The sequence below is a fragment of the Podarcis cretensis genome (assembly GCF_951804945.1).
Source record: "Podarcis cretensis genome assembly, chromosome: 4".
Lineage (NCBI taxonomy): Eukaryota > Metazoa > Chordata > Lepidosauria > Squamata > Lacertidae > Podarcis > Podarcis cretensis.
Window position 1 is genome coordinate 26,794,574 of NC_137173.1, and position 21,222 is coordinate 26,815,795.

The 21,222-nt window shown below is 44.5% G+C and overlaps 1 protein-coding gene and 1 long non-coding RNA gene across 2 annotated transcripts in view; both read left to right on the forward strand.

Moving 5' to 3' along the window:
• Window positions 1-21,222, forward strand: part of LOC307215185 — a 371,333-nt gene that overhangs the window by 230,443 nt on the left and 119,668 nt on the right. The window lies entirely within an intron of this gene.
• PDX1 (pancreatic and duodenal homeobox 1) lies at window positions 738-17,931 on the forward strand. Its single transcript, XM_079974137.1, has 2 exons — window positions 738-1,229; window positions 16,813-17,931. Exons 1-2 carry the CDS (start codon window positions 794-796, stop codon window positions 17,208-17,210), a joined length of 834 nt encoding a protein of 277 aa, XP_079830263.1. The 5' UTR covers window positions 738-793; the 3' UTR covers window positions 17,211-17,931.

Consider the following 21,222-nt stretch of genomic DNA (forward strand, 5'->3'; position numbering starts at 1 on the left):
TAACTGATACACGCGCGCGCGCACCTATATACTCAGGGTTCTTTCTTTTTTCTTTTTAAAAAGAGGCAGTTCGTAACTACCTGAAAGGTTCTGGTGCAGTGCTGTCTGGGCAGGACTCTAGGGGCAAAAGTACAGCGCTCCACTCAGCAGAATAAGAAAGTGGCGCCCCCCACAACTGAGCAGAGCTGGCTTGCCACATTTTGAAATTAATGAATACACCCCAACTAAAGAGCGCCCGCGCTATGAAGACTATGAAATTCAGAGAATAAAACTCATGCCTCCGATCTGAAACATTCTTGTTTCTAATCCAGAATATGGTTTCAGCTATCCAGGAAGAAAAGCTCTTTGTACATGTTCGAGGACACTCTTGGTTCAGTTACTGTTTCCCTTTTTCCGGGGGGCCCGGCTGTTGCTCCAAGCCAGCAGCAATTATAGCACAACCAGGAGGTGAATGTCGTGCGAATACAGTGAAGTTTATTGGGGAAGGGGACGTTGCTGTTGCTGTTACTATAACTGCTACTATCACCACGTTGCGCGCACACTCACACACCTCAAGAAAGTGAAACTCCCAGGTTCTAAGCTGAAGCAAGCGCGGATTCTTATTGGGAAGGCTCCGCCCAATGGGGGCAGCCAGGCGGGCTCACGCGCCTGCCGGAGAGCCAATGGGAAAGGCTCCCGAGATGTCCTGGTCCTCGGGGCTCATCAGCCGCGGGCGCAGGTGAGTCGCACCTGTCAAAGGCTTCGCAGCGCAGCCCTGGCCTGTGCGCGGCTCGCCCCGGTGGCTCCTCCAGCCATGAACAGCGAGGACCAGTTTTACGCCTCCAGCCAGCTCTTCAAGGAGCCGTGCGCCTTTCAGAGATCCCAGCCGCAGGATTATAGCCAGAGCCCCCCCGCGTGCCTGTACATGGGTAGGCAGCCCCAACCGCAGCAGCAGCAGCAGCAGCAGCCCCCGTTCCCGAGTGTTTTGGGGGCCTTGGAGCAAGGCAGCCCGCCGGACATTTCCCCCTACGAGGTGCCCCCCATCACCGACGACCCAGGCATTTCACATCTCCATCACCACCCTCACCACCAGCACCACCACTCTCAACTGCCTCACTCGCACCAGGAAGCGCTCCCCTTCGCAGATGGGGCGGACTCTGTTGTGCTAGGGGAGCCCAGAGTGCACTTGCCATTCCCCTGGATGAAATCCACCAAATCCCACGCCTGGAAGGGACAGTGGGCTGGCACGGGTAAGACGCCTTCCCCTCTCTTCTTCTGGCCTCTCTCCTTCTCTCTCGATCCATGCTGAAGCAAGAAGCGGGGTCTCGGTCGGGTTTATGCTTTCAACGTGGGCACGGCTCTATGCCTGACTGCCAAGTCGAAGAAATGGGCTTCCAGTCTCTCTTGGGCAAGGGTGGGGGCGAAGGATGGTGATAACGACAACCAGCACCACCTTTGAAATAACTCGATCCCATAAATGCATTCGCAACACAACCCTATAGGGTGGCCAGGCGGGAAAGAAAACCCCATTTGGGGGTTCTTCCAAAGGGGAGCGTGCAAAAGACTGCAATCACACTTGGTAAGGAGGTGCCGCTGAAATAAAATGTGCGTTTTATTGTGTTTTTATGTGCCGGAAGCCGCCCAGAGTGGCTGGGGAATTAATAATAATAATAATAATAATAATAATAATAGCCACTGAAATATACTTAACCAAGCTGAGCGTTCTACATCCCTCCCCAGGGCAGGCAGGAAATTTTTCCTCTTCTGGTTGTTAAATCTTCAGAGAGTCTTGGGACACCCTAAGGACTAACAACAAACTTTCACAATAAATCTGTGTGTCTTGAAGGTGCCACAAGAATTTTGGGAGTTACTGCTGCACATCAAACATACAAAACACATGGCTTCCCTCATAGAACCCTGAAAACTCTAGGCTGTTAAGAGTGCTGGGAATTGTAGCTCTGTAGACAAACTACAGTTCCCAGGATTGTGACTGTGTGTGCTTTAAAAACAGTGATTACTCAGCCTTAATGCAGCAATGTTTCTGGATGTTGAAGGTCTTCCATTTCCTGACTGGAGCTGGGGTCACTTTAATGACAACAGACCCAGTCTTGGGAATCCAGGGAGAGATTTATATTTGTATAGCATCTAGCAATCTGTATGTGATGATCTTCTCCTCCTCCTCCTCCTCCTTCTTCTTCCTCTTCTTCTTCTTCATGGCCAGTCTTTAAAGAAACCATTAGGCTGTATCCCTGGTTGCACTTTTCTGATGTAATTAGGGAGAGAACCAAGAAAGGGAGAGAACTAAGACTACAATCCTGTATTATATGTTTACCTGGAAACACATGAGGCAAGGTGAGGCGACCGCCTCAGGCGGCAGGATCCACAGGGCAAGCAGGTCCCAATGTCAACCTTTCTTCCCCACTTGTTCCTGATGTAGATCTTCCCTTGCCTCTTCTTCCCCGGTGTGGAAGGAGGCGCCATTTTGGGGTCCAACTCAGGTGCCAAAATGTATTGGGCCAGCCCTGTCCGGGAAACAGTTTTGTTAGATTCAAGTGGGCTTCCTTTTGAGCAGGCATGTATATATAGGATTAAATGAATCCCAGACTCAAATAGAGTATCATTAAGATTAAGGCCACTTGTAAAACAACAACAAAGGTGCCCCATTAACCTGGTCCTGCTACAATAGAAAACCTTACTACAGTGTGTGATGCCTTAGAACTACACAGCAGCCTACCAACAATAATTTATTAGGCAATTAATATTGGGGCAAAAAATTATTTCTGTAATGCCATAATCCTACACAGCAAAGAAGGCAAACACTGAATCAGCTGATCAGTTGAGAGTAAAAACTTAAAGCTGACCTTATCTAAACCGATGCTTGGTTTGCTACTGTTTTGAAAACCAACATATTTGGGAGCTAAAAGTTAGATCCAAAGATGCGAATCACCCCACACTATGACCACTGTGCGTGAAATTCAGCTCCCTTCACTTGCAGTCCGCAAAAGTGTCTCCCCAGACAAAAGTATTCGCCCTTCATGAGACAGTTTCTCGTTTTTGCTCACAGAGCTCCTGGAAAAAGTGGCAAGAATATGTCTTATTATTAACTTACTTACTTTTGTCTTATTATTAAGAAACTTACTTTTGTCTTATTATTAAGACATACTTGGCGGGGGGGTTTGCCTCAATCTTAATCAAGTCCTCACTGGTTCTTGGGAATTGAGGACAGCATTTCAGCAAAATTTAAAATGGATTCGGTTATTCCTTTTATGTTCCGATTCTCTTGGGGCAGGTGGAGAAATCAGTGCTCTTACTCCACTTTAACCCCGCTAAGGCAGCCAAGCCACTATGTCTGGATTTAAAGTAGTCTAGTAATCATTTTAGAAAACTTGCTTTGATAAACATTTCTACGTGTTCTCCAAAAAGGAGAGAAAGAGAAAGAAGAAGTGTAAAAGGAAAATTATTTTCCATTTAAATAATTTTTATTCCAAATGCCTTGGTTTCATTGACTTTGGGCAGGTCGGAGATCTTGCATTTTTATGCAGGAGGCGCGTTTCCTGGTCCGGCTTTTGCTCCAGTTATAACAGGATCTAAACCAGAGCGTGCCAACTAATTTCCTCCACTTAGCCTAGTTACCTTCACGGGGAGCAAAGAGAATTGGGAGCGATAAATTGCCAGAAACCATTTCCATAAAGATTTGCAAGCGGAACCCTGGAAAGGCAATCCACGGAACCGTTCAGCTGTTGCCTCTTGACTTAAGCCAAGTGGAAACTGATTCTGCACTCCAGTAGTAATCGAGCCCCACTGACGTCCGTGGAACTTTTGCATTAATGCGCTGAGGATTAGACTCTTGCTGGTGGCGAAATTGTTTCCTTCACAGTGTAATCCTCTGCACGTTTAGTCGGAGCTATTAGTCTGGTGCTATTCCCAGGAAAGTGCAAATAGAAATTGCAGTTTAAACCGATTTATTCTCAGTGTCGCCGACAGGACCAAACCGGATTTAGACGGTTTGTTGTGGACGGGGCCTTATACCGAAACCGATGAGAGGAGCTGCCCGCAACTTATGCGTATCGATATGGAATTAAATTCTATTGATTTTTACAGGGATTGGTATGATTAGCACATTTACTAGGGAGTGAGTTCCGTTGAACACAATGGGCCTTGCTTCCTAGCTGTCAGGCGTAACCTTGCGCTGTTAATTTTGGCGACAAGTCTTAACTGGCTTCAGGATCGGGCTCCAGAGCCCCAGCAGGATGGCGCTGCCCAAGGACTCCTGAAGCGCAACTTGCTCTGCTTGAAGTGCGTAGGGCCCGCCTGCCCCGTTGCACCCTAACAAGTGACGCTTTCTGGGCACCAGTTCTACGCACGCGTTTTGGAACAGATTCAGCATAGTTTAAAGCTGCAATCCTCTATTCAGTGACTTCCACAGAATCCAGTGGGGCTTATTTCCAATGTCCATGATCGATCTTCATACGGAATGTACTTCCAAAGGCGATTAGAAGAGATTCAGGAGTCACACTCTGAATCTAAACTTATTGACTTGAGAATAAGGCCCAGATGTTTCCACGGAACTCTTAACAATAAAATATGGCACAAAAGAAATGTCCCCGCTGTAAAGCATGTCAGTATTTTAGTATGATACAAAAAAAAAAACCCTTGCGTCTATATTTAAAGTTTACACATTGGTAGGAATCCAGAAAGGGAGATCTGACAGCGGGAAGGCGCCTTCCTTAGACAGCCTATGGATCCAGGTGACCACCCTTCATCTTACCTCAGAGATGCCCTGGCTGCTTTTGATGTGGAGGGATCTGTGCAGTCCCTTCCGCCCCGCAGCCTTGAATTGTGTCTAGTTGGGTTATCTTGAGCCGTACGCACACTGAATAAATAATAAATAATATAATAAATAATATATATTCTGGCACCTCGCTCTTAAACTAGTATATTTGGGAAAGAACCCACGGCTTCTAGTGGAAATCACAGGCGTTCTTAGCCTTTTCTCATTAGAAGACATCCCTGCGCCATTGCCATTAACTACCTACAACCATTAAGGCATAAGCCCTAAGAACCCCCTTGCTTTGAAATAAATATAATTTAAATCCATGAGGTCCCCCTCTCCCATTTATATTGCGTTAGGATCTATGTAAACCCCTACAAAGCTGCAGCCCCGTACAATTAGATGGGAATGCCTGTTGACCGGCGTGGGGCTTGCTTCTGAGTTAACGCATCCATAAACTCGTACATTAAATTCGATTGCAACAACTCCCTGATTCCCAAAACAAAAGTGTTGTTTTGAGCCACTATACAAGTTTCCTCTACCTCCATTGTCTGAGGCAATGTGTCTCTGAATGACAGCTGCTGGGAATCGCTCCTGGGGGTTTTGTTCTCGGGCTTCCCATGGACACCTGGTTGGCCAGAGTGAGCCTCTGGCCTGATCCATCAGAGCTCTCCGGATGTTGTTACAGAATTATTGTGTGTCCTTGCTGTTGCCAACCGCCAGGCCTTGTCTACTTCTCAATTCCAGATTTTCAGAGATGCCTGAGGCGGCAGCCCTATACACACTTTCCTAGGAGTAAGCCCCCTTGAGCTCAGCTTATTTCTGAGTAAACCTGCATAGGGTTGTACTATAAGAGTCTTATGGCACAAATAGATGTTTTGTAGCGTTCTGTTCTGAGGCTCATTTTGTCAGATGCGCGCGTGTATAATTTTCTCTCACTCTCCCCACTTCTCCAAATATATTACGTTTCATACATCTAATGAAATGAACCCTCGTCAGCGAAAGCTTATGCCTCAATAATTCTGTTGTTCCTGAAGGGAACCACAAGCCTCTCTTATTACATCTCATTTTATTTCTACTATTTTTAATTCCACTCTGATTTCACACGGGTTTACAAATTGGAACGATGTCAATATTTACGGATCTATCCGTTTTGTTAGCTTCCAGCTTTTCTCTCTTTCGTTACCCATCCCCCACTTTCGCTGTTTTCCAGCGACATGATCTGGTCAGTGACCACAAGAGAAAGTCTATTTGTTGCCCCTCTTAAGAACTTTATAGGGATCCCCCTGCCCCCATGTCTGCTATCTGGTGGAACAAAGCCCTTAATGCAATATTTGCAGAAAGGCGTGACCTGGAGCGCGCAAGGCGCAGGGCCGATAACATTGTGCAGCCAGACACAGCTTGCTCCCCCAACTGCCCTTCCTTGATCACCACGGCAAAGAAAACTACAACTTCTTGATCCTCCTCCCTCTCTCCCGTTCCCTCTGGAGAAATGAATAGTAGGTTGGGGAAAGATGGTAATTTAGCATGAGCCTAATAAAATAATCCGGAGTCTGAGCCAAGTAAGTTCTCCGGAGTTGAAGCCCAAGCCTGACCACCTAGGCTTGAGTCAACGGGTCAAGATTTATAGTGCAATCCTATTCATGTTTACACAGAAGTAAGCGTCATTGAGTTCAATGGGGCAGATCTCCAGGTAAGTGCGTACAGATTTGTTGCCTAAGACTGCAATCCAACAGATTCTTCCTCGGGACCAAGTTTCCTCGATTTCAGTAGGATTTACCACCTCTGTAAAATAGATTGAAGACTTTTCAAAGGAGGTTCTGAATTAAGGCTGCAAGCCCATATTCACTTACTTAGAAGCAAGCGCTCTCTCCATCTAAATAGCGCTGGGAACAAAAAGCTGTCTGTTTTATCCCCCAAACAGTAACACTAACTCGGAGACAATCGGGTGGGCCCGAAGTCCTTAACTTTTCCATTTTAGACACTCCTCATGAAAAGAAAATACGAGATCTTCCCGAGTGCTCCGCGCCCGGTATGCGCGTAATTCTGCAGTTTCTTTAGACGGTATATACTTACTTAATTACACAACCTTATCCTCAAGAGATTCCTAATGGGAAAGAACGATTTGTGATCTACCCTTCCCCACCGGCTAAAAGGCTGGGATGTGTGTGAGGGGATCTAACAGAGTTGTCGCTATATTAGGCTGAATCAGAGGGATGTTTTCTGGCAGCAATTGCCCTCGAAATCTATGGAGCTCCTACCCGTTTCAAGCATTTGCACGCTGAGTTTTTGCTCGAAATGCCACTGAAAGCAGCGTAGAAAACCTGGGTGCAGACTTAACCATGTCTACTTAGAAGTAAGTCCCATCGAATTCCCAGGTAAGTGGGGCTAGGATTGGGGCCTAAACAGCCTTCAGCTGGGATCAGTCCAGAGCTCGTTCCAACCACTCCGCATTGCTAAGGCGGTGTGCACAGTCCTGTTTACTCCGCATGAAGCGCGCTCCCACCGCTGGTTTGGGAAGCGGTGTGTACGAACAGTGTTAGCCACAAACCATATCTCTCCTGTTGTTCCTTGGGAAATACTGCGTTTTGTTGCATTTTCCTCCAAACTAGCTTCCATCCAAAGGAACGGACTAGTTGTGTTTTAAGCATGTAATGTGTAGTCAGCGTAAGATAATGCGTAAAGACACACACACAGTATTTTTGCTCAGTGAGACGTGCTAGACGATAGATCTGCCCTATGCATTTAACGTGGATATAATTTTGTGTGTTTGTGGGGGGGGGGTTAAAACGTGTGTGTATCTATATCTGCCTCTTTCATAATACTATTTTAAAACAATTATATCTCCCCTTTCCCACCAAGGACAGGACCCAAAGACGCACATCAGGGGCACATACTGACTTGTCCAAGCACAAGAAGATTCTGGATAATTCCCCTTTGTACTGCAGTCCATATCATATCAAAAAGTGCTTTCCCGTTTTTCCTCATTTTCAATACATTTGTCACGCAGCATGGGGGATTGCTTTTTGGAGGAGAAACGTGAGCTTCCGATCTCCCTTGGGCATGAGAATCTTGCCACATGGTTCTTTGAATCCAACTCAAGGTCTTGAGGGCGGCTAAAAACTAAGATGAAGCAGTATAATCCATATGTCTCACAGTAAAGCTAACACACCAACCAGCCTACAAAGTAGATGTTATTTCAAAGTAGGAGGTGTTTCAAGGTATATTTCGTATACAATAGAAATCATTCTTTTTGTTTTCAGTAGTCCTGTTAAAGCTGAAATGAATGTGCCTATGAAAAGTCTATGCTGGAATTGTTAACACTGAATACACTCTGGGTGTTGACCAAATATAAAATATTTTATATTTGCTCCTTTTTGGAATGCAGTAGCCATTTCTCATTTGACAACATTTGATGATTTGGCTGCAGTTGAGGTTCACATTTGATGGCTGACAGAGGACACCCATACAAAAAAATAAGGAATTGCCAATAAGCACGAATTCAAAGGCCCAAACATCACATTTCAAACATAAATTTGAATTCTAAAGTTATCTTTTTTCCATTCAAAACCTGAGTGGCAAAACTGGACTCACTGGAAGCCATTGTTGAATATTCATTTCAGATCCAGCCCAGCTACTTTTTACTGGATTGAAAATTTGCTTCACTTTCACTGGATCTGGAGATACTTTATAAATGAAAGCAAAATGTAAGTTGTATAGTGCAATCCGTTGTTGTTGTTTTAAAAAAACAAGTCAGAGTTCTGCATATTTATTAACGACAGAAGTCAACCAATAAAGTGGTGTGAGCAATTCATTAATGCCCTCATCCAAGAACCAAAATACTGATTTTTTCAGGTATACACATTACCGGTAAATTATTCAGACAACATGGTTAAGACAGGAAATATGTAGGGCTTCCTTCAGACTTAAGGGTGCAATCCTGATAAGGAAGTCCCACTGAATTTGATAGGGCCTGCTCTCAAATAAGTTTGCTTAGCAGACTGCAGCCTTTTAAAATCAACTGGGAAAACATCCCAAATTAAAATAATAATGCCTTTTTGCTTTTTTAAAAAAGTAAATTATTTTATTTACAAAAACCACAGATGACAAGCATTTTCCTAGACAAAATATCCCTGATTATACCTCTTCCAAGATGGTCCCTACTGAGATGTATAAGGTGATATGCAACATTAGTCATACTCAGAACAGACTCATTGCAATCAATGAATGATATGATTGGGTATCATCCATATTGCACATCTAAAAACGCAGTATGCCTCCCCCTTCAAAATCTATAAATTCCTCATCCTATGCATCTCTACTCAAAAACAAGCCCAACTGAGTTAAATAAGACTTGTTCTCGGGAAGAGGGGGCTATTGGGTTGTTTTTGTTTTGATGGTGTATTTTGTGGTTTTATATTGTGATTTTATCTTGTGAACCACCCTGAGACCTACAAGTATAGAGTGGTATACAAATAATAATAATAATCATCATCATCTCAGAAATCCTTCTGAGCAGTCATAAACAGAACTGAATGGTTAACTGAGGCAAACATTCTATCCATTGACTGAAATTTATTTCATGCTTCCTAATAAATATTATATAATGATATGTTGACTGCAAATAAAGAGAGTAAATATTATAGGTAAATAAGTGAATGGCATAACAGATTCATTTCTGACTGTTTAGTCACTCACTTATTTACATATAGTATAATTTAGTGTTTGGCAATATCCTTTGAAGAGCCTGTGCTTCTTGTCTGCAGGACTGTGCAGGTGCTTTCCAACCATCGTACCAGAGTTCCTAAAATTATAACCCCATCTTGGTTTGCTTTCTTTTTCTTTATCTTTTTCTGGACCATGAGCCTGATCCTTGCTTAACTGAAAACATCTTCAAGAAAATAGTGGGACTGATTTCTACCTAAAATATTTAAAATCAAAGGACTAAACTGTTCATAAATCTAAAAGTACCAGAGATTAGTGGATTTAGCATTGGGGTGTGATTTTCTTTTAAAAGCCCTAGTATATTGCATATGTTGTGATGGCAACTCAGGTGCCAATTCTGAATTGCCGGTCCTGCACTGAGCTGGGAGTTCGACTAGAGCTACTTGAAGGACAACTCCTAAAGAATCCTGGTTTAAGGGTGCTGGGAATTATAGCTGTGAGAGGCATAAACCTGAGTTCCCAGGATTATTATTTTTTGGGTAGGGGAGCTATGCGCTTTGAATGAGCTTTAAATGTATGATGTGCATGTGACCAGCCTTCACTAATCTGGTGCATCTCCATACGTTTTTGGAGAATATCAGAAACTGCTGGGAGTTGTAATCCAAGACATCTGCAGTCCACTAGGCTGGTAAAGGCTGAACTAGATGACCCCTGATATGCCAACCCCATGATTCTGTGATTTCTTGAGCTGATGCGCATATACAAGAAAGGTAACAAACATGTCAATAAGTCATAAGACAAAGCTTTCAACAACAACATGTTGAGCACTCCCAAAAGGTATCAAAGTGGGGGAGACATAGGGATTGACAGAAGGGAACTGGGGGCTAAGGAAGAAGTATCCGAGGGTGGGTGGAAGACGTGATTAATCAGCTGCAGCTTTTCCAGCATTTATCTCCACAGCATGAAAAGTTTTACCTTTATCTGTTCAAAGTGGCAGCTTTGTGTGTGTGTGTGTGTGTGTGTGTGTGTCTATGTGAGGAATATAACTGTTAAAAGAATACATGCAAAGCTAGGAAGTTGTGCTCAAGCGCATTGCTATCCTCTGTGGTTTTGGAACATTTCAGACCAAGGACCTGCTTCCAGCTTTGCTCATGCATGATATGTAGGGGAACCCATGGAGATGCACAGTTCCCACCCAAAGCAACTTGAATGATGCAATTCATTCATCAGCTAAAGCAGGGTATCCCAAACTTCTGTCTCCAGCTGTTTTGGATTACAATTCCCATCACCCCTGACCACTGGTCCTGCTAGCTAGGGATGATGGGAGTTGCAGTCCAAAAACAGCTGGACAACCAAGTTTGGGAAACCCTGAACTAAAGCAATGGAAGGAAAAGCCAGAGGCATGGAGCATTTTCTGGTGCAAACTGAAACAGGTTGGCCGAGTAGCATGCCAAGGTAGTTAGACTATCAGCCTCGGAATTAACGCTGGATATGTTTGAACGATAGTAAACCAGGAGCAAGCAAGGGTTCCCCATAAGAAACGCCTAAAAGATTTGCTGCTGATGGATCCTCCTGATGTCAACTGCATTATGCGGCAATCTTAAACACATTTACTTCGCAGCAAGTCCCCACTGAACACAGTGGGACTTACTTCGGAGGAAATGTGCATTGAATTGCAGGGTTAGCGGCCCCAATTGGAGCTGAAATGAAAAAGCTCACAAAAACTTTTTGAAATTCTGTTTTCAGCTTTCAGGGATATTTGGAGCTTGATTTAAGTCGATTCAAAGCTAAGAGGGAGAATTTAAGTATTTTCCAACAAAATAAGGTACTTTTGCATTTTGTATCATTATGGGCAGTTGGATCAGCAAAAGTTAGTATCGACGTTCCATTGAAACTGATAGACTTTTGGCTGAATTGAGGCTTGCCTGAAGGCAGTGACGCTTGCCTAAAGAAAGGGGCCAAACTGCATATTAAAATAATATACGAGTTTTCACGTCTGATGAGTGGAAGGACCTTTCAAACAGGATATCAATTTCCATTACACGTAGAAGGGAATTACCGTCCTCCTCACTTCGGTTCCACATTGGGTATGGGGTTGCCCTGAGAGGATGTGAACAAGCTCATACATGCTTGCCCGCTCTTTCAAGATCAAGTCAAACTGGATTTCTTGCAAATTAGATTGGCTCTCAGTCCAATCCTGGACACCCTACTCTGGCAGAAAGTCCAATCGATCTTGGGCGGGGAGGGATAGCTTTGCCATGTTGTTTTATCTGTTCTTGGACCTTACAACAATTCAACTACAGATAAGCAAATAGGATGCTAATATACTTAATTTGGATTTAAAAAAAAAAAAACACCACTGGTTTTAACAGAATTTGATATCATAGGAAAGAGCCCTGTGATCTTGAGTTCTATGCAGCTTACTTCTGAGTAGCCAGGTTTACGATTGCATGGTAAGCTTGTTTTCTCCTGAAACAACATCCGAGTCCGCCTTCGGTTCTTGCGGATCTTCGAAGGTAAGCGGAATATTCCTACCTATTGTCTCGGAGGCCAAATTTAGAAGCCTAATGTTACCAGAAGCACCGTCCTAGGGCAGGATCAGGCCGAACTGAAGCACTTTAGAAATCTCGTGCATTGTGGGAGGAGATGAGAAGTCGGTTTCTACGAAAGTTAAGCAGGAAACAAATGCCTATTAAATGGATCTTACCCCCACGTAAGCGTAATATTGTGCAGCCTTACGCATGGGCTTAACTTCCCTGTTGAGCCGCGCAGCCCGATCCTGGTGGCTCTTATACGGAGATCCTTTGCATGTTTACTCGGAAGTAAATCCCAGCAAGTTCGGTGCCGGGCATGCTCCTTAACGCTCCTGTTGGAGTGCAGCTTTATAAGTGCACAACTTTGGCTGAACAGCCTCTGTTGAAAGCGATTCCCACAATACGTATAACATTAGGAGACTTAGGTGAAGTGGGGGCTTAATCCCAAGTAGGTATGTGCACAAAATCTTAGAATGGTGGGGCCCTATCCTAAGCCAATTGATTGGTATTAAATTATTTTAAAAGTTAAAAAGATTGTGTTTATTATATACCAAGATTCAATAGATCAACAGTCAATCAAATCCAATTTGGTTTGCGAGCGTGTACCTCGGCGCACTGTTCAGCTGTTTAAAAAATCCGAGAGTAGGGAGATCAAAACGTTTCTTGCGAACTACCAACACCATAAGATCGATGAGACTTTTTGCCAGGGTAAAGTGGATTAGGTTGGCAACCGATTTATATGCAAGAAATCCAGTTTAATGATAGTAGAATCCCATGAATGCCACTCTTCATTCCCGTCAAGAAAAAGAAATCCAAACAAACAAGTTTTGAGATGATGTTCTATTTCCCACAATTAATATCTTAAAATTAATAAACTGCACACCCGAACTGTGAAGCTAAAGAACTAGAGAAATGCTGGGATCAGTTAATCCGTTAGAATAAGGATGAAATCAATGTTACTTAGGCTGTAATCCTCATCCTGCTCCAATGTTGGGAAGTGGCTTAAAGTTTATTGATTTGTTTAGGTAACGTAAAAGCTCTGCTAATATTATTAGTTGATATGGGAGAGGAAATTGCGGGTTATTCATAGTTTTTTTCCCCTGTGTTGCGAAGTAATTTTCCAATATGCCTGAAAGATGGCAACGAGAATGTGTGTGGAATTATCCTATGACAAACAATGAAAAACTGGGCATTCTTAAACTTCACTGATTTCAAGGAAGACAAGCTTACCTTTTTATGTCCCACGAATTTCATTGATAGGAACTTGGGGGCGGGGGGGGCATAATACTCCAGATTTTCTAAACGTAGCAGTAAAAATAGTATTTACTAGCTATTAGAGTTGAAATGTCAAAATCAGAATCCGTTTGTTTTCGCTTATGGTTTTTGCTGTTCGGTATTTATATTGGCTTTATTGTATAGTTATCTGGAAAACTTGTCCTCCTCTGAGAGGTTTGATAAATATAATTAATTAACTGGATGGCTGAATAAATTGACGGTTGGTGATTTCAGTGTGGGTTGCATTAGAAACTGGAAATACCTTCCTTAGGAAGAACCCGCTCCCCAAATCTTGAAAGGACCTAGAAATCTAGCTGCAGCAAAAATTACTCCAGACTTCTGTCAAGTAGGGAAATATTGCATTCGATATTCTGGGTAATGAGAACAGCTAATTCTTGAAGGTCCTCACCTACATCTCACCAGTGGAGTAGCGTGGGGGGTGCAGGGGGGGCCGGCCGCACCGGGCGCAACATCTGGGGGTTAGGGGTAGAGGTAGGGGTAGGGGGCGCAAATCCACGGGTTAGGGGGCGCAAATCCACGGGTTAGGGGGCGCAAATTACTTGCCTTGCCCCGGGTGCTGACAACCCACGCTACGCCACTGCATCTCACGGGCGCCCCACGAATTTCTTAACAAGACAAAAACACATCTTAGGGAACCGATCTGTTCACGACTTTGGTATTGATTTGGTTTTATTTACTGTGATGATTTTCGGCTGTAATTTTAAAAAGGAGGCGAAGAGTTGACGTTCAGAAAAGTTTAGCACCCACCCGCCCACACGAGACAAATTTTCAAGTATATTGAAAGTTACTTTTTAGTAGTACAGCACAGAAGGACGCAAATGCGCGGGCTGCTTAACTCTTAGTTTTAAAAATGGACCGTCCCAAGTTTGCGTCTCAGTGTGCAATCCTATGCGCATTTCACCAGGAATAACGCCTACTACACTGTTCAGTGGGGATTATCCCAGACATCAGTATTACAGCCCTTGAGTACTTAATTCAGTTTTTGCAGCCCCATCAGGTATTTTTCAACTCCTGGGCTTTCTTTGCTCGCAAACGACCCCATCTCCAATTTGCTCTAAGCGTGTGAGAGACGATTCAGCCAACCTGAATCTTGGTGTAGCTGATGGGTTGTATTGTGCTGTGGGCAGAAAGCAGCCAGCCCAAACTGTAGGCAGAGCCCAAGCCGGTGACAGGCAGAGGCAACACTTTCTAGGTTTATCCCCGTTTTAATTCCGGTTGAGTTTTACAAGAGGGATACTGAGACTAAGAAAAAGGAAGCGGACAGGTAGTGCCCCCCAAACCTCTCCAAAGACTGATTGCAGGTAAGAAGGCAGACAGGTGGGGGCTGGGTTGGGGTTGATGGGGTGATGCCCCACTTAACCCTTATTGGACCAGCTGCTGACATTTCCTTTCCACAAAGAGTCCTGGGAATTGTAGTTCACCCCTCACGGAGCTACAATTATCAGCGCCCTTAGCAAACTATAGTTCGAAGGGGTTTTTGTGTGTGTGATTTAAATGTGCTTTGAATGTACGGTGTATACATTGTTGTGGGCCCTTGTGCAAAACGTTTTGGTTCTTTTGGGAGACGGGCTTCTAATTTAGCTTGGATTTCACAGCGGTATCCAATTGCATGCCTTCTGACTGGAAATGAAACATTATGATGCGAAGAAGAAACTTAATTCCGTCTCTTCAGAGTGTATATAAATGACAGGTGAATCTTTATGCGTAATATGGCTTGACATGACAAAGTTGCATTAGAATATTCCAATCCAATCCAAAGAACTTTATTGTACTAGCCATTGGCCATGACAAATCTGAATCAAAAATAACTACAAGCAAAAGGAGAGTCGTGCCACAAATAATGGTCTCTATTTAGATCTCTGCGTCCCCCTTACAGTTCACTGCTATATTTTCTGCAGTCTTCTTTCTGATCTTTTTGGAACCCAAAGCAAAAAGGACAGCTTTATGAGTCACTGAAGGGTTTACATCGTTAAGAAGTCATAGGATCGTCTCTGCAGTGGAGAGTATTAGAATATTGCGAGAATTTAATTTTTTCACTTTAATAACTTCCAGCTTTTTCGAAGAATAATAAGTTTTTCTACTCAAAGGCTGGAGAGAGAGAGGGCGAATTCATTAATGATTGATTGTGTGTGTGTATATACTGTTGCATATGACAAAATTTTCGTTTATGGTAATTTAATAGCATTTGCATTGTCCACACTGACTGGCAGCGACGCTCCAGGGTTCCGGACAGGAGTCTCTCTCTCAGCTCTAACATGCAGATACTAGGAACTGAACGTGCTTCAAACGCTGTCGGTCACGTTTGTGCTTGGTGGAGGCGAATTTTAAGGACCGAAGGAGTGCTTTAACATAAAACATACAGAGAGAGAACCCTATCTACGGTTTTACTGAAACAGAAAACGAAACAAACGATATTTTAAATGGCTTTTCTATCGGTTTATTTATTCGATCATTTTAGGTAACATGCCACAGCAAAGCATGACAATTAAAACATTCCCAGACAGGTTAGAATACTGTTACAGAATTAAAATCCGCAACAAAACGCTTTAAAACGGCCGAAGTACAGCATGCGCGAAAAACCATTCCTCTCAAAGGTTGGGTGATGTTGGCGGTGGAATCAAGGTCTTATCTGTCAGCAAAACTCTTATTTAAGAGTCCGGGCAGATTGCATTTGAAGGGAAAGGCAGGTCCATAGCCTGGGGGTCTGGATCAAGGACGACCTCGGGTTCCCAGTAAGGAAGGCAGTTTCAGAAGAGCATCCGCATCAATGTGTGGGCAGGTGCGTATGAGAAAAGGAGCCTTCTCTTCATTAGATTTATTTCACGCTTCCTTGTTTATTTCATGCATCTAGACTGAAGTTTTAACGATAGGCTTTATTTAGAGCAGGGTTTCTCAAACTCTTGTCTCCAGCTGTTTTGGGACTACGACTCCCATCAGGATGATGGGTTAAAAGGCAGACAAATAACCACATGAAGCGTTTTTCACCTGCTGACAACTCTGTATGGTCGAGTCTAGGACTGCTCTAAGATTTGTTTCTGCTGAAATTTTGTTTAGGGTCACGATGGCTGTTACGCGAGATGTATTATGATCCAAATGGTTACCTGAATTACACACAGAATTCCCAAGGGTCATCTAGTCTGACCCCGTGCGGTGCAGGAATCTCAACCAAATCAACACAGATCAGGTTGCTAGACATTTCCTTGTTATCCTGGGAACAGCTGATTTTGGTTTCTTTGGATTTATAAAACAAAGGAAAGCGCCTTCCCGAAGATAGAGGACCACAGGAATTTCGATCTATCACCTTTTTAACTCTGTTCTGTGCTTGGTAAAAGTGTTTCCCAAACTTGGGTCTCCAGTTGTTTTAGGACTATAATTCCCACCATCCCTGACCACTAGCTAGGGATGATGGGAGTTTTAGTCCCAGTTGGAGTCCCAAGTTTGGGAAACCCTGGCTTAGAAGAAAAGTTAGAATCAGGTCGTCCCCTCCTCAAGGTTCTAGTCCTCACGAGCCATCACTTGCGGTGCCTCCCTCTGGGTCGATTCTCATTGATCTGTTCCTCTTCCTAGGGGGCTCTTTCGTGGTGGAGCAGGAGGAGAATAAGCGCACGAGGACCGCCTACACGCGGGCGCAGCTGCTGGAGCTGGAGAAGGAGTTCCTCTTCAACAAGTACATCTCGCGGCCTCGCCGGGTGGAGCTGGCCGTCCTGCTGAACTTGACCGAGAGGCACATCAAGATCTGGTTCCAGAACCGGCGGATGAAGTGGAAGAAGGAGGAGGACAAGAAGCGAGGCGCCGGCGGAGGAGGGAGCAGCCAGGAGCCCGAGCAAGACTGCGCCGTGTCGTCGGGGGAACTGGTCGGGAAAGAGCAGGGCGAAGAGGAGCGCTCGGCGCCCAGCCTGCTCCCGGTGGAACTGCTCCCCTCCAGCCCCGACGCCTCGCCCAGGCGGCAGCAGGACGCACGGTGAAGGAAGCCCAGGCTCCGGAACTTGCGGGAAAGCAGATCTGGCAACCAGTCTTGGACGTCTGTCACCGCCGTCCCACAAGATAAGCCCTCAGAGGTCTCTGGTCCTATCTCGTCCGAAGGGACAACCTGGTGCCCTCAAGGTGTCGCTGTGGACTACAACTCCCATCAACTCTAGCCACCCTGATGCCTTTGAGATGTTCTGGACTGTGAGCCCTAAGTCACTTTGATCCCCTCTAGATGTGGACTGCAACTCCCATCAGCGCTAGCCGGTATCACCAACATTCCCACCAAAGGGATGATGGGAGTTGTAGTCCACAACCTCTCCAGGGGACCTGCTGTAGACTGCAGCATCCCTTGGCGGGGGCAGGCACAAAAAAAAGGGAACTCTCAGGTGTGGGGACCGGGGGACCCTCCAGGTGTTGCTACAACTCCCAAAATCCCTGACCATTTGGTCATACTGGCCGGAGCTCTTGGGATCTGGAGTCAAAGGTTCCCTGCCCCATGACCTAAGGAAAGAGGGGAGGGAGGAAAACATGAGTATTTTCCCCTTCAAGTCTTTAGTGTCTTGTTTCTTTTTATTTTTTAAAAAAGCAATCTCAATTAAGAAGCCTTTTTTTTAAACGTGCTTGTTTAAAATGTTTTTGAAAATTGGATATTTAAGTGATTATTCTATATTAATAAATATTCAGACATTGGGAGGAAATTATGTAAGTGTAAGTATAAGGGCAGGGACGCGGGTGGTGCTGTGGGTAAAACCTTAGCGCCTAGGACTTGCCGATCGCATGGTCGGCGGTTCGAATCCCTGCGGCGGGGTGAGCTCCCGTCGTTCGGTCCCAGCGCCTGCCAACCTAGCAGTTCGAAAGCACCCCCGGGTGCAAGTAGATAAATAGGGACCGCTTACCAGCGGGAAGGTAAACGGCGTTCTGTGTGCTGCGCTGGCTCGCCAGATGCAGCTTCGTCACGCTGGCCACGTGACCCGGAAGTGTCTGCGGACAGCGCTGGCCCCTGGCCTCTTAAGTGAGATGAGCGCACAACCCTAGAGTCTGGCAAGACTGGCCCGTAAGGGCAGGGGTACCTTTACCTTTACCTTTAAGTATAAGGGCATCCTTTAGACTCCTTGCATTAGAATGGACATGGGAATATCATTCCCTGGTAAACAAGAAAGACACGAAACATGTTTGGTGACTGGAGTGTGGGGCTCACTGGAGGAAAGATGGTTGGAAATGTAGTGAATGGGGAGTACACACAGCGAGAGATTTTTTCAGTCCTGCAGCCTGCAATAACTGTTATGGGATTGCGGCGTTAACAGTGTCTGTACTGGTACATAGAAAGGTGCTTTTGAGTGATTTAGAATATTGGCCCATCTATATTATTCAAGCAAGCCTTTCTTGGAGATGCCCAGGGACTGAACCTGAAATCTTCTGCATGCAACACAGATGCATGAATGCTTAGTTGAGGCCCTTCCTGTGGGAATGTTCAGGGATGCAGGAGAGGATATATTGCTTGATTATAGCCTTTCCAACTTGAGTAAACAAGTTCACAATTTAGCAGAGTAACATTCCCCCTTTTAAACTTGCAGCGGATGCGTTTGCTCAGGCTCGCTAAAGCCTCTGTAATAACTGTTCTGGTATTTTCCCCTTATTCCCTCATAAAAGATAAGACACAGTCTTCTATAAAAGTATAAAAAGAGTTTACTCACGTTCTGTTCACAATCGGATCCCAGAAGGCAGACTTAGCTTAGAAAAGTAACATACACCTGGAAATTCATAGTCTCATAAGGAGACTGTCCCTCTGTCCTCTCTTGGCTGGAACCCAAGAGGGCATCTTTGGCTAAGCAAATGTTGCTTCTTCGATGCATGTAGTAAAAAAAAGAGAGATATGGCTGCCCTGCCCTGTGCTTTTGTCGTTACCTGCACAGGTGAGGCCACGCCCACCTCTAGTCACATGCAGAGGAAGTCTGTCACAGCCCAGAAGGAAACAGGAAGTTTACCTGCTGGCTGGACAAACATCCCTCCCCATGTGTAAACATGTTCACTCTAGGAATGTTGTACTTGACTGCTCTTGTGTTTCACATCCCACACTTCCTTCCTCATTCAGCAGTAAAATCGGATGCCATAAACAATACTGGATCCTAAACATGCCTACCTGAAAGGAAATCTCATTGGGTTTACTTTCCTGCGAGTATGTTCAGGCTACAATCCCATGCCCTCTAACCTGGGAGTAAGCTCCACTCAGTACAATAGGAGACACTTCTGAGTAGTGCTGAAAGGTTTCCAAACATATGCATATTTACTAAGGAAAGGAGGTCCCAGCCTGCAATGGGGCTCAGTCCAAAGTCAGTGTGCTTTTTAGCCATAAAAGCATACATAGGTCTATCTTGTCCCAAACCCTGTGTTCCACAGCAGCTAATAGAAACCTCAGGGAAGTCCACAAACAGGGCATGTATGCATGTATCTAGCTCATGATTGTCTTTTAATAGCAGAGATTATGGCCACAGTCAGATAGGTTACAGAGGATAAGGTAGGTTGGATGTCTCATTTTATTAGAAAATAAGAGATCAGAATTTTGGGTTTGTTTTCAAGATGTGAATTTATACAGGACAAGACACTTGGAGCATAGTTCAGCCAAAGTTAAAGCATTTTTTCTTTCCTCATTTAATTACAATAATGGGAGGATTAACATATACTTAAGGCTGCAATCCTTTTACTCACTTACCTAGGACTAAGTCCCATTGAAGGCAGTGTGACTTTCTTCTTAGTAGACAGGCATAGGGCTACACTGATCTTTGAACTCAAGAACCCTAGGGAATCAACTCCATACATATCTGTTCAGGGGTAAGCCCTCTTAAGGTCCCAGGGGTTAACGTTTGAGTATAAGATATAAGGTATAAGATTATACCGCAGGTATAAGATTTTTCATTCCAGTTTATTCCCCAAATGTATAAAGTGAAAGCTAACTGAGATCCAAGCCTGGCTTTTACTTCCTTTCATGTGAAACTTGTGCAGAGCAATTTCTACTGATAAGAAGGCAATTTGTATACATTCCCAGAATGGACAGCTGAGACTCTTGAAAACAGGTTACATAGCAATGTGCCTTGTGCGATATCAGATCATTTCTCCGTCCAGCTCAATACTGCCTTACAATGAGTGACAGCAACTCTCCAGGGTTTCAGACAAGGGATTGGCTTGGCACTAACTGGTGAGGCAAGGGACTGATCCTAGGACAAGGTCCTGTTTTGTGCGCAGAGAACTGACTCAGAGAGTGAAAAATTCAGAGAGATCTTTGATCCAGCCAGGTGAGAAACACATCAGAAAGAGTTTCCTTGTTACATGGTTGTGAAGTGGCCTTTATCAAGGGCTGGGTGACTGGGCAGTGGTGTAGCTACAGATCAATCATAGCACTGAAATCCAGAAAGCATAAGATGGTGGAGGGTGGAGGCAACTACAGTGGTACCTCGGGTTACAGACACTTCAGGTTACAGACTCCGCTAACCCAGAAATATTACCTCGGGTTAAGAACTTTGCTTCAGGATGAGAACAGAAATTGTGCTCCAGCGGCGCGGCGGCAGCAGGAGGCCCCATTAGCTAAAGTGGTGCTTCAGGTTAAGAACAGTTTCAGATTAAGAACGGACCTCCGGAACGAATTAAGTACTTAACCCGAGGTACCACTGTACAAACAGGCCTGGCATCAGCATATAGGGTGCTCTGGCCATGCCATGACCCACCAGGGAATATGCTCATATCTACAGCATCCATTCTTTCATATGCAACAAGAGCTTAGTTATGAATCCTTGTTTGGAGCATGCTTTAACCCTGAAAGCAATCTTTGAGTATGAAAATAAGAAAGCTAAGTTTATTAGAGGAAACACATGACTGATAGAAAAGAGCTTCTAGCTAATTAAGCTGAAGATGCAAAGAACCATGCTTGCTCTTTTATCTCTGTGGTGGGTGGGGGTAGAGATAGAAAGAAGATGTCTCCTCACTTGAGGTAGGATGATGAAGAGCAGGAAATGA

Coding starts and splice junctions, on each gene's coding strand:
- PDX1 (XM_079974137.1), top strand. CDS start 794: ATGAACAGCGAGGACCAGTTTTACGCCTCCAGCCAGCTCTTCAAGGAG. Junction 1,230..16,812: donor GGGACAGTGGGCTGGCACGG/GTAAGACGCCTT, acceptor TCCTCTTCCTAG/GGGGCTCTTTCGTGGTGGAG.